The sequence below is a fragment of the Anser brachyrhynchus genome (genome assembly GCF_964034855.1).
Source record: "Anser brachyrhynchus genome assembly, chromosome: 2".
NCBI lineage: Eukaryota > Metazoa > Chordata > Aves > Anseriformes > Anatidae > Anser > Anser brachyrhynchus.
In genome coordinates this window covers 45,673,970-45,686,986 of record NC_137695.1, presented here as the reverse complement: position 1 = coordinate 45,686,986, position 13,017 = coordinate 45,673,970, and the positions used below count along the sequence as shown (strand labels likewise).

General features: G+C 40.3%; 3 protein-coding genes across 14 annotated transcripts in view; 1 reads left to right on the top strand and 2 right to left on the bottom strand.

The window, feature by feature from the left end:
* The window catches only part of NEK11 (NIMA related kinase 11), a 106,924-nt gene extending 105,357 nt beyond the window's left edge, over positions 1–1,567 (bottom strand). For 4 of the 7 annotated variants that reach the window (XM_080581747.1, XM_080581743.1, XM_080581748.1 and 1 more), the window contains exon 1: positions 1,183–1,322. The gene's annotated coding sequence lies outside the window, so the exon portion shown is untranslated. Of the gene's footprint in view, positions 1–363; positions 501–1,182; positions 1,323–1,432 lie in introns of those variants that run through there. The other 3 variants (XM_080581744.1, XM_080581745.1, XM_080581746.1) reach the window with 3 other exon arrangements.
* ASTE1 (asteroid homolog 1) lies at positions 1,442–6,678 on the top strand. Its single transcript, XM_080581742.1, has 4 exons — positions 1,442–2,861; positions 4,600–4,810; positions 5,724–5,916; positions 6,208–6,678. The coding sequence occupies exons 1-4, from the start codon at positions 1,518–1,520 to the stop codon at positions 6,497–6,499; spliced, it is 2,040 nt and encodes a 679-aa protein (XP_080437868.1). The 5' UTR covers positions 1,442–1,517; the 3' UTR covers positions 6,500–6,678.
* Positions 6,679–11,844: 5,166 nt separating this feature from the next.
* The window catches only part of ATP2C1 (ATPase secretory pathway Ca2+ transporting 1), a 50,020-nt gene continuing 48,847 nt past the window's right edge, over positions 11,845–13,017 (bottom strand). For all 6 annotated transcript variants that reach the window (XM_080581739.1, XM_080581737.1, XM_080581738.1 and 3 more), the window contains one exon: positions 11,845–12,662. In XM_080581739.1, the coding sequence (XP_080437865.1) occupies positions 12,526–12,662 (137 nt within the window). In that variant the 3' untranslated portion in view covers positions 11,845–12,525. The remainder of the gene's footprint in view (positions 12,663–13,017) is intronic.

Sequence of the window (13,017 nt, the reverse complement as noted above, 5' to 3'; positions counted from 1 at the left end):
ACCGCTCACCTTCTGATTTTGATATTTACCTGGCCCTAGGAATGGGTTATGACCCTTAACATCACAATATCACCCTTGAGCTAGAGTACCCAACTAAGACTAATTGCTGTGCTTTATTTCTAACCCTGCCTTGCACCTGCTACTCTCCACGCTTCAATTCCCCCTATATATAACAAGAGTGATGATATAACTTTGCAAATGCTTTGATACCTGCTGCTGAGCAATGTTACAAGGCAGGGCCAATGACTGTAGTTGTGGTGCCACGGTCAGATTTTAAGGGCCCACAACAGATGGATTGCTGAGCCCCTGCATTTTGAAAGAAATATCCCAGAAGAGTCAACAGACCCTACAGCCTGACTTAACTGTAAGAATGATTCTTCTAGAAGTTCGCCAGCTGGTAGCCTCTCCTACCACAAGCCTTTCAGCCCAGCCTTCCTGGAATTTTTGTACCAGTTTCCATATTCTCCAACTTCAAGTTTCATTAAAGTTCTTCAGAACAACTAGAAATAACGCAAAGAAAAGAACTGGTAAGCCTCCTTTTCCTCAAAAAGCTCAGCATACTCTATCTGGTAATACTTTGGAAAAAGAGTTTATTTGCCTTTTTTCCTCATCAAACCCCATTCTATAGCATGGCACATTGCTGATGCTGAACTAATGCAATTATGTATGCATCTAAATTAACCTGTGTCTTTAATTTTTCCTTCTTCCTTGGCTGTGGTTAGATCTCTCTTGCCTTTATTACCACAAGGTAAGGTAGAGTGGTGCTTTCAGGTTTCTGTGCACAGCACCGCACTCCCCCAAAGCCCCCCTTTGTTTACATACAGTGCTGGTTTTTAATTCCTTCAGGTTCCTTTAGCAACAGCTAACATACTCTGGTACTTTCTGATCGGCAGGATAAACTCTTGTTTTCCAGGCAATAAGGTTTTCCTGTTCTGTCAGGTTTTCTGTTCACCCCTTAAGAACTCCTGTATACACAAGTTACCGTTTCTCACCTCAAAATCAAAACCCACTTTTTTTATATTTAAACTCCAAATATTACCAGCATATACTACCTCACATTTATTTATTTTCCTGTCTATGACTTCACTGGCCTGGTTTTTAACTATTTCAAAGCATTTTTTGAAAATAAAATAGAAGGTATTTGCGTTTATTTTTATCCCTTCGTTTAAAAAACAACCAAACCTCCTGAACGCCGGCTGCGCAGCCAATTCCTCCGACAACTTTACGAGGATGTTAAGAGTCCTTCAGCCGAGACTAAAGCAGCGTTATTATTGTTCCTGACTGCTCCCGGAGTGAGGACGCCCGGGGTTTTACCGGCAGCCCGGCTGACACGAGACCAAATGGCGACCAGCCGGGTGCCGACCAACACCTCCCTCAGGCGCTCTGGGGACGCCGGGACCCCAAAACACACCGCGGGCGGTCCCAAACTCACGCTCCGAGCGGTCGGGACCTCCCTTCCTCCCTCCCCGCGTCCCGCCTCGCCCGGCCCCGTCGCTAGGAGAGGCGGCGCAGGCGCCATGAGAGGGAAGCGGGCGCCCGGCGCCATCATGGGCGTCCCGGGGCTGACGGGCTTCGTGGGCGAGCGCGGGGCGTTCTTCACCGAGCTGCGGCTGCGGGACACCAAGCTGGTCATCGACGGGAGCAGCCTCTACCACCGGCTGTGCTTCTCCTCCGCCGCCGAATTCCGCCGCGGCGGCGACTACGGCGCTTTGGCGGCGACCGTGCGCCGGTTCTTCGGCAGCCTGCGGGCTTGCGGCGTCGCCGCCGTCGTGGTGCTGGACGGCGGGCGCGGCGCGGCCGATCGCAAGCTGCCCACCCTGCGGGACCGCGCCGCCGAGCGGCTGCGGGCTGCCCACGGGCTGTCCCGGGGCCAGGGCGGCTGCCTGCTGCCGCTGCTGGCCCGCCACACCTTCGTGCAGGCGCTGCGCCGGCTGCGCGTCCCCTTCGTGCAGTGCTTCGCCGAGGCCGACCGCGAGATCGCCGCCCTGGCCAGCCGCTGGGGCTGCCCCGTGCTGTCCCTCGACAGCGATTTCTGCGTCTTCGACCTGCCGGGGGGCTACTGCCCGCTCAGCCGCTTCCAGTGGCAGGAGGTGTGCCCCGGGGACGGGGCGCCGGGCTGCTTCATCCCCGCGCTGTGCTTCTCCGCCGACAGCTTCTGCGGCCGCTTCGGCCGCCTGCAGAAGAGCCTGCTGCCGCTCTTCGCCGTCCTCTGCGGGAACGACTACGGCGAGGTGCCGGCCCTCCAGGGCTTCTTCGGCAAGCTGCCCCTGCCGGCCGGCAGCCCCGGGGGGCGGCGGGGCAAGCACGGCCTCATGCGGGGGCTGCTGGAGTGGCTGGCGCAGTTCCCCGGGCCCGCAGAGGCCGTGGAGCACGTCGTGAGGCACCTCAAGGAACGCCGGAGAGAAGAGGTGAGGGAGCTCCTGTGCAGCTCCATGGAGGACTACGCGCCGTCCGACGTGAACCTGGAGGACTTTTTTCAGGGTGGGAAGTACGAATGCGAGGCGGCCAGGAACTCGGGGTTGCCACAGTGGGTGCTTGATGGCTTGGCGAAAGGTGAACTGTCCCCGTTCCTCAGCGATGCCCTGATACTAAGAAGTACCTTCCTCCACGTTCAGGTGGAGAACATGCAGAGGCCTAGCGCGCACAGCACAGCGCTGCCCATCCGACAGGTTATCTACGGACTGCTCCTGAAGGCATCTCAAAGCTCGGAAGCTGCTTCTGCGAGTAAGCAGGCCAACAAGCCGCCGGGCGTGTTTGAATTCGACAGAATCCAAAAGACGCTTAAAAAAACGTTTGTTCAAGCAGCAAACCTACCCCCGCGCTTTTGCGATGATCATTTTTCTTTGGACAAGTTAACGGAGGTAAATGGTTGGCACCACAGATCATGGTTAACAATGTTTCATGAGTAACAAATAGTTGGGACTGATGTTTGCCAGCTGGTCACTAAACATGATGCCTGAACCAAACAACTTCAGTAAGTAAATACTCAGTGCTGAGGTACTTATAGGGTTCTGAGCCTAGCTTCTGATAGTTGAGAAGCTACATAGATTTCATAACTTTTTTCCCCTACTGTACCAAGACAAATTCTATGAAAAGCAGGTAGTGCGTATATATTAGCATTGCCTACGTTTTCCATTATATGCCCTTCTTTCATCCTTTGTGTTACGCTAAACTAATATTTGCTTTTGTCACTTTTGTTATTGAGAGAATTCATAGCTTTATGAAATTTAGGTGCAATCTAACACTACAAAACTTAATTTACATTTGATCAGGCTATAGCTATTTCAGACCAAAGGCAGACACAAAATCCGACACATGCTTTTTACTAAAAATCAACATTTTTTTCTGTGAACCTTGCAGCTGTCCAGCAGTTCCTCCTGCCACGAGTATGCATCCTGCTAACGTGGTTCCCTGCTGCTTGCCAGACAGAACAGCACCTGAAAAACACAGCTTGTAATCAAAGGAAGCTTGTACTAGGTTAGTTCTAGTCACCATCAGCGATTCTATATGTGTAAATTCTAATGGTTAAGACTTTGTAACTCATCCTCTGAATGGGAAATAATCTCTTATTCCCATAACAGATTCTGTATGCATTTTTTTTTAACTTCTGGAAATACAATCTGTGCCTTTTAATACTGCATATTTAAGTCATATGCTTTATCTATTCTGACATTCAGATCAGCTGTAGCACATCTGTGTGTTTTTATCACCTGCTGGTGGCTATTTCATTAAGAACTGGTCCATCACTACTGTGATACAGTTTATTGTTATTTAAATGAGCAACATGCAGACGTTCAAGAGTTTGAGAAGTCATGGTTTGGGGTTTTAAGAAACTTTAATGACACCCTAATTTGGCCCTAGTATGTATCCTCTACCAAATTCGAGTTTCTGCTATTACAACAACTCTCCTTACTAAATAAATGTGAATTATCAATTCAAGAGAAGGTTGCAAGAAAGGTTCCCCTGCATTCAAATCACTCTTAGCAAAACTGATTTCAATTTGTCTTCTACTTCTGGGATTGATGTCTAGATCTAGGCAAAATCATCCTAATCTAGATTCACCAAGCACTCAAATTACAACTGAAAAGCTTGCTGTAATTCTGCTGCAGGGTCTATGTGTAGACAATCTATAACACCACATTTTAGAAGTTAAATAACACAACAAAGAGGGAATGTGCTAGGAATTACTATGTTGCCAATAAGAAAGGCAAGCTTCACACTGAAGACTTCATGGTAATTACAGGTAGGTATGTTCTCAATATACCAAGAATAGGCATTACCATTCAAGTAAGTCAAGTTTTGCACAGGAGTGTAATTTAAATCACCTGATTTGTAGGAGACTTCGAAACCTCTTAATCTAACTGACCTCAAACAATTGTAAAAATAGACTTTTACTGCTTTTCCCTAACATTTAGCTGTATTTCAAAAGTACTTCCTGTTCTGAGTATCTGTGAAACTTGCTCAAATAACTTTTTTTTTTTTTAAATAGAAAACATGAAGTATTAGTTAGCTTAAACACAATCTTCTTTGCATTTTGGAAATCAGTTACAGCAAATGAAGTCTGTTCCCTTTATTTTTCCACTCCATTTTTTTTTTCAGGTGCCTATGTCATGCCGTCAGATGCTTTTGCTGGAGACTTTAGGCGTGAAAATGAGTTTCCTAGAATCTGTCCCCAGTCACTTACAGCTTCCTGTTGCTGTAACTTGTTATTGGACACGTTGTTCAGAACCAAAAGTAAAATTGCTTCAATTAAAGGCTCTACTTCTAATGATAGTATCTGAAGAACTGGACAGGATAACTAATGATTCAGGTATGTCTCTAAAAAATACAATTTTAGATGTTCAACTACTGTGAAAATCTGTACCGTAACTTGGTTTTCCCCATTTATGGTGAGTTCAGATGAATTAGCTTTGATTCACACTATATCCTGAAGTATCACGTTCTTTGCATTGATACAGAGCAGAGAAGCAGTGCTAACTATGAATTTAACACCCTAAATAGGTAAAACAGTGCTATTCTATCATGTAAAACATTAAAAAAAAAAAAGCAAATCAAGGCCTAAAGATTAATTAGGTGTAATTAGGCTACAGAAATTTTGTTGACATGCTCATGCATCAGAAAAGAATGACTACTACTGATGCATTCTGATAACTTTTTACTTCTCATGAGTTTTCCTAAAATCAGCTGTACCTAAAAATTGCACAGGTACCTGTTATCTTCCTATGCACTGAGAAAACTTGAAAATGAAACAATTTCTCTGTTGACTTAATACTTTCAGGAATATATTTATACATAATAGGGTGTAAAGTGGCATTTCATTTAGGAAGAAGCCTTGATGTGATGCCAAAGATTATGCATGCCAGGGTTATTCAATTTATTTAGGTTCTAAACTGTAAAAGCTGGTTGAAAATGGTTGCCACCTGCTTCCCAAGTAGGCTGGAGTGAGATGGCAATCTGTTTTTCAAATTGATTCCCTCACAGAACAGTGCAGCAAATTCCCTGACAAGTAGAATTACTGATTTCACAATTTGAGATTCTCGTGGAAATTGATACTTAAAGTATTTTGTAATTTTATGCCTTTAAGTTTGAGATTTTAAAACATTACCATGTAGGCTTCCTGAGATACAACTGGACGTTTGAGGTTTGTAGACCCTATACACTGCAGATACCTTTCATACTGTTCACAGCAGACATTTGTCTGTCCTTTTCTATTCATAACCTAGATCCCACAGCTTTACATGAAGATGACAGTATTGCATATAACCAATTCCTGAAATGGAAGGAAAAGAAATTGCAAAACAAAGACTTTGATTTAGATGCTGCACACAGTTTTTGCCAGTGGCAGTGCTGCCTTCAGATGGGATTGTATCTCAACCAGCTACTCTCCACTCCTCTCTCAGAGCCAGACTTAAGTAGGTAAGGATGTTCCAGAGATCTGTTTTCCACATAAGCTCTTATTGAAATGTTTTCATATATTGTTTTATTTTCTGGGTCATAAACTCCTTTGGCCAATTTTACTATATTTAGACTCCTTTCTTTAAGGATAGGAATATGGAAAAAAAAACACTGTTTAGAATAGGTGTTCTTTAGGAGCCCACTGTTGAATATTGTACGTAGTTGAGTTTTTTTTTTTTCACTGAACAGCATGTTTCTGTACTTCTGCTGAAGTGTGGTTCTAAATGAGGATTCTCTCCTTCCTTTGAGCAGGCTTTATAGTGGGACCCTTGTGCACAGTCTGTATCAAGAGCTGAAATCAACACCTTCGGTGGAAAATCTGTTCAGTTCATCTCCAAAAATGACTCAGCTTTATCAGGTTTTGTTGAATACAGTGAAATCAAGTGTCTCTCCGGACTTCTTTCAGAAGGTGACAGAGACCAAGTCTGAGTCCCGCAAAAAGAAGAAAGCATCTAAAAAGACAAAGGCCAGCAGGTGTCCCATACCAGAAACTCAGTATTTACATGATGTTAATAGGTTTGCATCACTTGGAGTGGATGACTGAAAGCATTATTACTAGAATAATTTCATCTACGAAGATAGAAATTATATTTTGATATGTGACTGTGTTGGAATTTGCTTTGCTGTTTTCATACAAGTTCCCAGTTCATCTTTACCAAGTCTTCCTTCAGGGATGTAGTATTTTTGTAACTGAGGCTCTTATAAAAGAGGTGCTATATGTAAGTTGTGTTGCTTTCTGTTTTTCTGCGTGTGTGTGGTTTTGGTTGTTTTTATAAAATACTAATCAAAAATGAGAGTAAAGAAGTTTAGCATTTCAGATCTGGACTCCTTTAAAGGAATTGTCTTCCTGAACGTTTATAGTTCACTGTCCCTCCAACTTCCTGAACACTTCTAACTTTAAATTTTTTTTTCAAAGTTCATGTTTGAGGAACAATTGTCTGTGCTGTTATATGATTACAGTTTTACAGATCAGAGCAAACTGGAAATCCACATTTTAAAAAACGTCTTTACAGGTAGAATATTTGTATTTTCAGTGAGGTAATTTTCATCAGTGAAAACTGATTAAGCTGTGCTTGCAGCATTATAAGTACTGAAGCATGCTCAGAAGCTTCAGCAGAAGCAGCAATTTTTCCCTTTCCACTTGGCATATTTAAATAACAGTTAAATACCTACATATAAAGTTACATGGTAACAAATTACAGCAGGCTTGCTAATTCGGAGTAATTGTGTACAGTCTGCTGTCATTTGTATTAACATTTCTCTAACAGCTATACGGACCTGCTTTAAGCTACCCCAGCGTACACTAAGTTACCTTGCAAACCCTTACTCTCAGTATGGTAATGTTGAAAAACAGTTAATACAAAAAATCCTACATCATCAATATTTCTCAGTGCTTTTGTATTAGCTAGCTTTGCAACAAAATGAGACACTTCCCAGAAATGTTTTTGTTGTAAAACTGATGGTTTCCTGGTATCTTCCCTATGTGAAGTCTACATTTGTTTTTTCTTCTCAAGACTCAATATGCTATTTCTTACATCCATGAAAATCATGATTTAATCATTGCTCACCAGAATTCAAGTTTGACTACTGCATCATCTTGTGCTCAATTTTCAGTCCAGCTTATGTAAACTTTTTCTCACATTTTAACTAAAAGAGAGACTGGTCTGTGAAGAAAACAAGATGAACTCCCTCCTATCCTCACAGTAGTACAAATGCCTTCAGGTTAAAGCTTTTCTACTCTTAGAGGCATGTCATTGCTCTGAAACATGCTTTTTCCACAGACTATGACAGAGGACATTTTCTTAGATTTGTTTCAGTCATCACACATTGCAGAAAACATATTTTTACTTGGAAGGTAAGCTATACCTGAGATAGTTGCATCTGCCCCTTTAAACAGTGTACTTTAGCACTCCAGTTATGGTAGTAGAAAAAGAGCACTTGACTTGCTTCTAGAGGGGAAAGTGAAGAAATTCCATAGTCACACATTACCTGTCCTTCAGGCTGTTCTTGCATCTGACAGTCATTATTATTTAGGTAGTGTTCTTGCACGTAGAATAATCACAAACTGACAAATTAAAAAGTAAAATGAGCTACCTGGAATAACCAAGGCAACATACGCCTTTGCTCAGTGTGATCAGGAGAACTTGTACTAATGATGAAAAATATTCCAGGCATGAAGAAATACACTAAAAATCATCAAGCACCAAGAACTGAGTACAAAGCTTTTCTCTAAAGGTCATGCACTAGCAACAGAATTAGGTGACACAATCTTTACTGTCATGGAAGATAACATCGTAGTTATGCTGTTGTCAGAATGGATGTAGAGGCTGTTCTTGTTAAAAATATGTCCATATGCAAGTAGGTGATACAGACTAGCAGAGACCGCTATCACAAACGCTTTCCTGAAGTGCTACTTAATTTTACAGAGAAATAAAGAAGCAACTGAAAGTAATCCACCACCAAGGCAAATGAGCTATTTCACACTGATTTTTAAGTAATCCAATCAAGGAAAAAGTGTTTCACAGAGTTCTAGTCTCTAACCACCATAATGTTCCTGATTCAGAATTGTAACACTAGCACTTAGGTATCGGGCACTGTTAATACCTACTGTTGTAAATTTTGTGGGGCACTCAAGTACATAATGGACATATCGAAATGCAAAAAGCATGACAGTTTGTCATTCACTTGAAGTTTAACTAGGGCAAGTTCCAGGCATGAAAGGATGAAAACTAACAAGCTGACCCTAAATGCTCAAATTTCAGATGTCCTAAGTTTTGGGGAAAAATCCCAAACCCAGCACCTTCTAAAAAAGAAACATTAAAGTATACAGTATGAAGACCTATGAATAAGCCTGGAGAAAAGCAAAACAAAACATAAAACTTCACTTTCTTTAGGCTCATTACCATACACTATAACAACAGTTTTCTACGTGGAAGGAACTCATTAGACCTTGTGAACTACAAGAGTGATCTCATACAGCTGAGACTTGATACCGCCGTAATAAATTCAATGAGAAATTAATACATTTGCAACATCTTTAAACTCATAGGAGAACTATTTTTGAGATATAATCTGAGACAGGAGGTAACTGAGATAGTAGGTAATAATTAACATTTCTTCCACTACAGAACTGCTACTTATTATATTACCAGCAGATGGCACCCACACTCAACCACACAGCAAGTCAGGAGCACTTTACAACCCCTTTCTAAGTAGCCTATTTACACATTTCCACCAGGTGACTTTACTTAAGTTAAAAGGGGTTAAATTTAAGTTCTTGATTATAATAATTAATAGTTTAATCCTTGAAATCATTACCATCCCCTGTGTTTCATTTTCCCAAGCCTGTAGTTCCTTATGGTTTTTGTAATCAACAGTAATTGTCCCGTTTCAAACCTTAAATATGAAAAAACAGGTATGTTTGATTCCACTTTGTTACTGCTGTAAGGGAGATCTTCACTGCTCCAAATGCCATGCTGGAGCAACACCAGAAAGCACATTCTTGAGGCTTGCTGGGAAGTAGGATCTTGAATTAGTTCTGAAGACAAGTAAAAACTCAAATGTTTCAATTTTTGATCAAAAGGCTGCTGTGACCACAAGGCATTTTGGGAATACCTTTGGGACCGCTGACTTGGTGATTACAAATTACTCCACTGGAAACATGTTCTAAGTGCAGAATTCAGCTGCTCTTTGTTCCTGATAAAATGAAATACGTCTCACTGTAAATACCATTTCTGTATGATGAAGAAAATTAGCCAGTCTAGGATCACTATTCAAAGTTTAAATAAACTGCTTCAGTTTTATTTCTTGAATCATTACAGGTTTTCAATCTTTCCCTGGGAGAAAAACAACACAGAACAATAAAAGGCTCTTACTAGTTAAAAGTTAGATGTTCTCTATTCCATGTTTTAATAAGAGAAACTAAATTCCTTGGTTGCTGCCTATTTTCACACCACATAAATGCTTCTAAATTTTTGAGGGGAAGAAAATTTCACTATTGACTCAATTGCTCTAAAGAAAATCTTCAACTTGCTGCTAGGTGATAATGATCAAGAATGGAGCTAAAAAACAGCAATGGAATTCAGACAGCTGGTCCAAGCATTTCTCACAAATAACGAGGTTGAGCTAGATGAATTACTTGTTACTGTTTCATCTTCCAGTGGAAAACAGCAAAATTGCCTTTGGCATATTTAAAGTGAATTACATGCAATTAAGCTTACCCTTCAAGAAGGCAGAATTGTTCTTCAGAAACCACAATTTTATATCTTTGTCTACATTGACATACCTTATTCAGAAAGTGAGACTTCTTTGTGCCGCTTCATAAAATTTGTTTAAAGACTAGGCAATAAGAATTCTTTGCTAAAACAACAAATCATTATTCATCTGCATTTCTCTACATATCTGGATTTCTAGGATTTTAACACCAAATGCAGAGCTGTACTTTCTCAAAACCCACGCTGGTGCAAGAGATTCTTCATCAGCATGCATTGTCATAGTTTTTATTATGTCTTTACTGGAATCTGAAGAGTTCTAAATATTTTATTAAGGAGCTTTTAAACGTTCTGAAATTGCATTGAAATACTGAATGCATTAGTACTACGCCTCCACTTGTCAAAGACAGTCCAACAGGAAGAACATTGACGAATTTGTTCAACTTTTGATAGGCAGAGCTATTGGAAATGAGATTTGTGCTTGAAGAGGTAAGAGCATTTCTATATGAAGTCATCTTGTTTGAGCCCTGTTAGCTCGGTGGTTCATATAGCAGCCTGCGTAAGAGGTGAACGCCATACATTACAGTCTTTCCCCTCACACTGTTAGATCTCCTGTACATTGGTAGTTCAGGTAGTATGTGCACATTCAGCAGGCCCAGGGTCAGCCAGAGCAATGGCTGAATTGCGTGCATACAGCTGACTCAGTGGTTTCTGTATAGCAAATGAACTCATTTCCTGTGTGCTGCCACACTTCTGACCAAGTCGACGAATCTCCAGGGGAAAAAAAAAAAAAAAATAAAGAAATAACCTACCAGCAGAGAGATTCATATAACACTTTCCAAACTGCCTTATTTTTCATGAACTCCCCAGATTTTGAGCATGGCACATGGGGCAAGCCACAAAGAAACGTGCTAGAACATCCTGGTTGGTGCCCATTTAAAATCCCTCATTAACCTTACAGACAGGATGATTATCTTCTGACAGCATGTCCCCCAACTAATACCAAGACAGAACACTACTTTCAGGCTTCAATGTGAAAAGCTGTGTATCCACACACTCCGAAGCAAAAGATATACCATTCCATCTCCAACTCCCCCTAGAAATCTTGCACATCCTCTTTTCAAGATTCCCTAGGTGATTGTTCCTTGCATTTTTCCTCAGGGGATAAATAGTCCTATTCTAAAGACATTGATGACACCAGCTTCAAGTCTATTTTGAGGGAGAAGACTGTTTATAATTGCTGAATATTAAAGTATTTAAGCCTTATCATATATTAAAAACTAATTTTAACATATAGAGACATCAATCTATAACACTTTTCCAGCCACAAAAATTAATTCTGAAGGTTAAAATTTTAAGTTACTCTAAAAGTAAACAGTTTATTTTTATGATGGGAAGAAGAAAGAACAGGAGGGGCACAGAAGGAAAAAATAAGCTTCTTTCAAACAAGGGTAGGATTTTTTGCCATTAGAGTGAGAATGAGTGCATTCCTTTTCTAATTTAGTATACTAAAATAATATTTCAATAATAGTACTTACTTATAACCACTGAAGTGTTCTGGCATTTGTAAGCTAAAATGGAACAAAATGTGAAATAAAGCTAGCATCTGAAATGATCAAAACACGCCTGACAATCTGGTGTAAATGCCAGTTTCTTTTAAAGCAAAGAGACAGCACACTTTTAAGAAAAGCAAACATTTACTTCAAATTGCAGTATAGGCTTTTCAATCACAGAAAAAAGAAAAACAGTGATCCGACAGCGGTCACATCCTGTGCAAAAGAACTCAGGATACAAAAAAACTAGCACAAGGTACTTGAGCCGCTTACACATTGCAGGATAAAGTAAATAAATACAGTAGCTAGAATATGGCACTCTTGTGACAGACTCTAAACCCAGTGGAATGCCTCTGAAATATTTTTTTTTAATCCTTGTATTAGTAGCAAAGTCCCACCACCATAAAAGTAAAATAGTACAATGTTTTAAATAAAAACAAACTAAAATATATATATATATCTAAGAGAAGAATTTTACAGTTATATCTCTTAAGTGCAGAAAATGGGACTTGGGCTTAGATCTTTCTTTAAATTAAATCCCCCCCACACAAAATCCTGTTCAATCTTAAAAGTAAATTGGTTTGAGGAAAAATGTTACCAAAGTTGCATAATTTCATTTGTTACTCCCACAGCTGGAAGTTAAGTTCTGAACAGTCTTGAAACATGAATGTTCATCATTAGCCAGTGAAACAAAGGACTTGTCAAAAGCCCTCAGGATTTCTTAATCCTCCAAATATTGTTTTGCTTTCTCCTACATCTTTAGACAGCAATCCCTAAGTTTGCAAACAAAAAGAATGCAATATGCATCATACATCAAGAAAAGACGAAGTTGACGAAGAAGAACTTCCACGTTTCTGGATCTTTTCCTTGCTTCTTTCAAACTTCTTTATGATCTCAGTCACTATGCACACAGAGGAAGTGAGTCCCAGAAGAAACAATAAGTCTAGAAGAGATAATTAGCCTTTTAAAAAGTTGCTACTTAAAGATTAGGGCAGATTCACAAAGGAATACGACTTACAAAACCTTCAAATTGCCTCCCTATGATTAAGTAATTTGAGAAGAAGTGAAGCAAGAACCAATTTTTGCAGAACCAGACAAATAACATGCATACTTTATGCACAAATCACAAGGACATGCATGATATTTCAAACTTTTGGAATATTTTGTAACTATTTTTATTAATACCCATGAAAGCAAAGAACACTAAGCAACATAATTAACTTTATACTGAAAAAATATTTTTTTTAAAAAACTTTCCAAAGTCTATGCTTCATTTTGCCTGCATCAATACTCATACT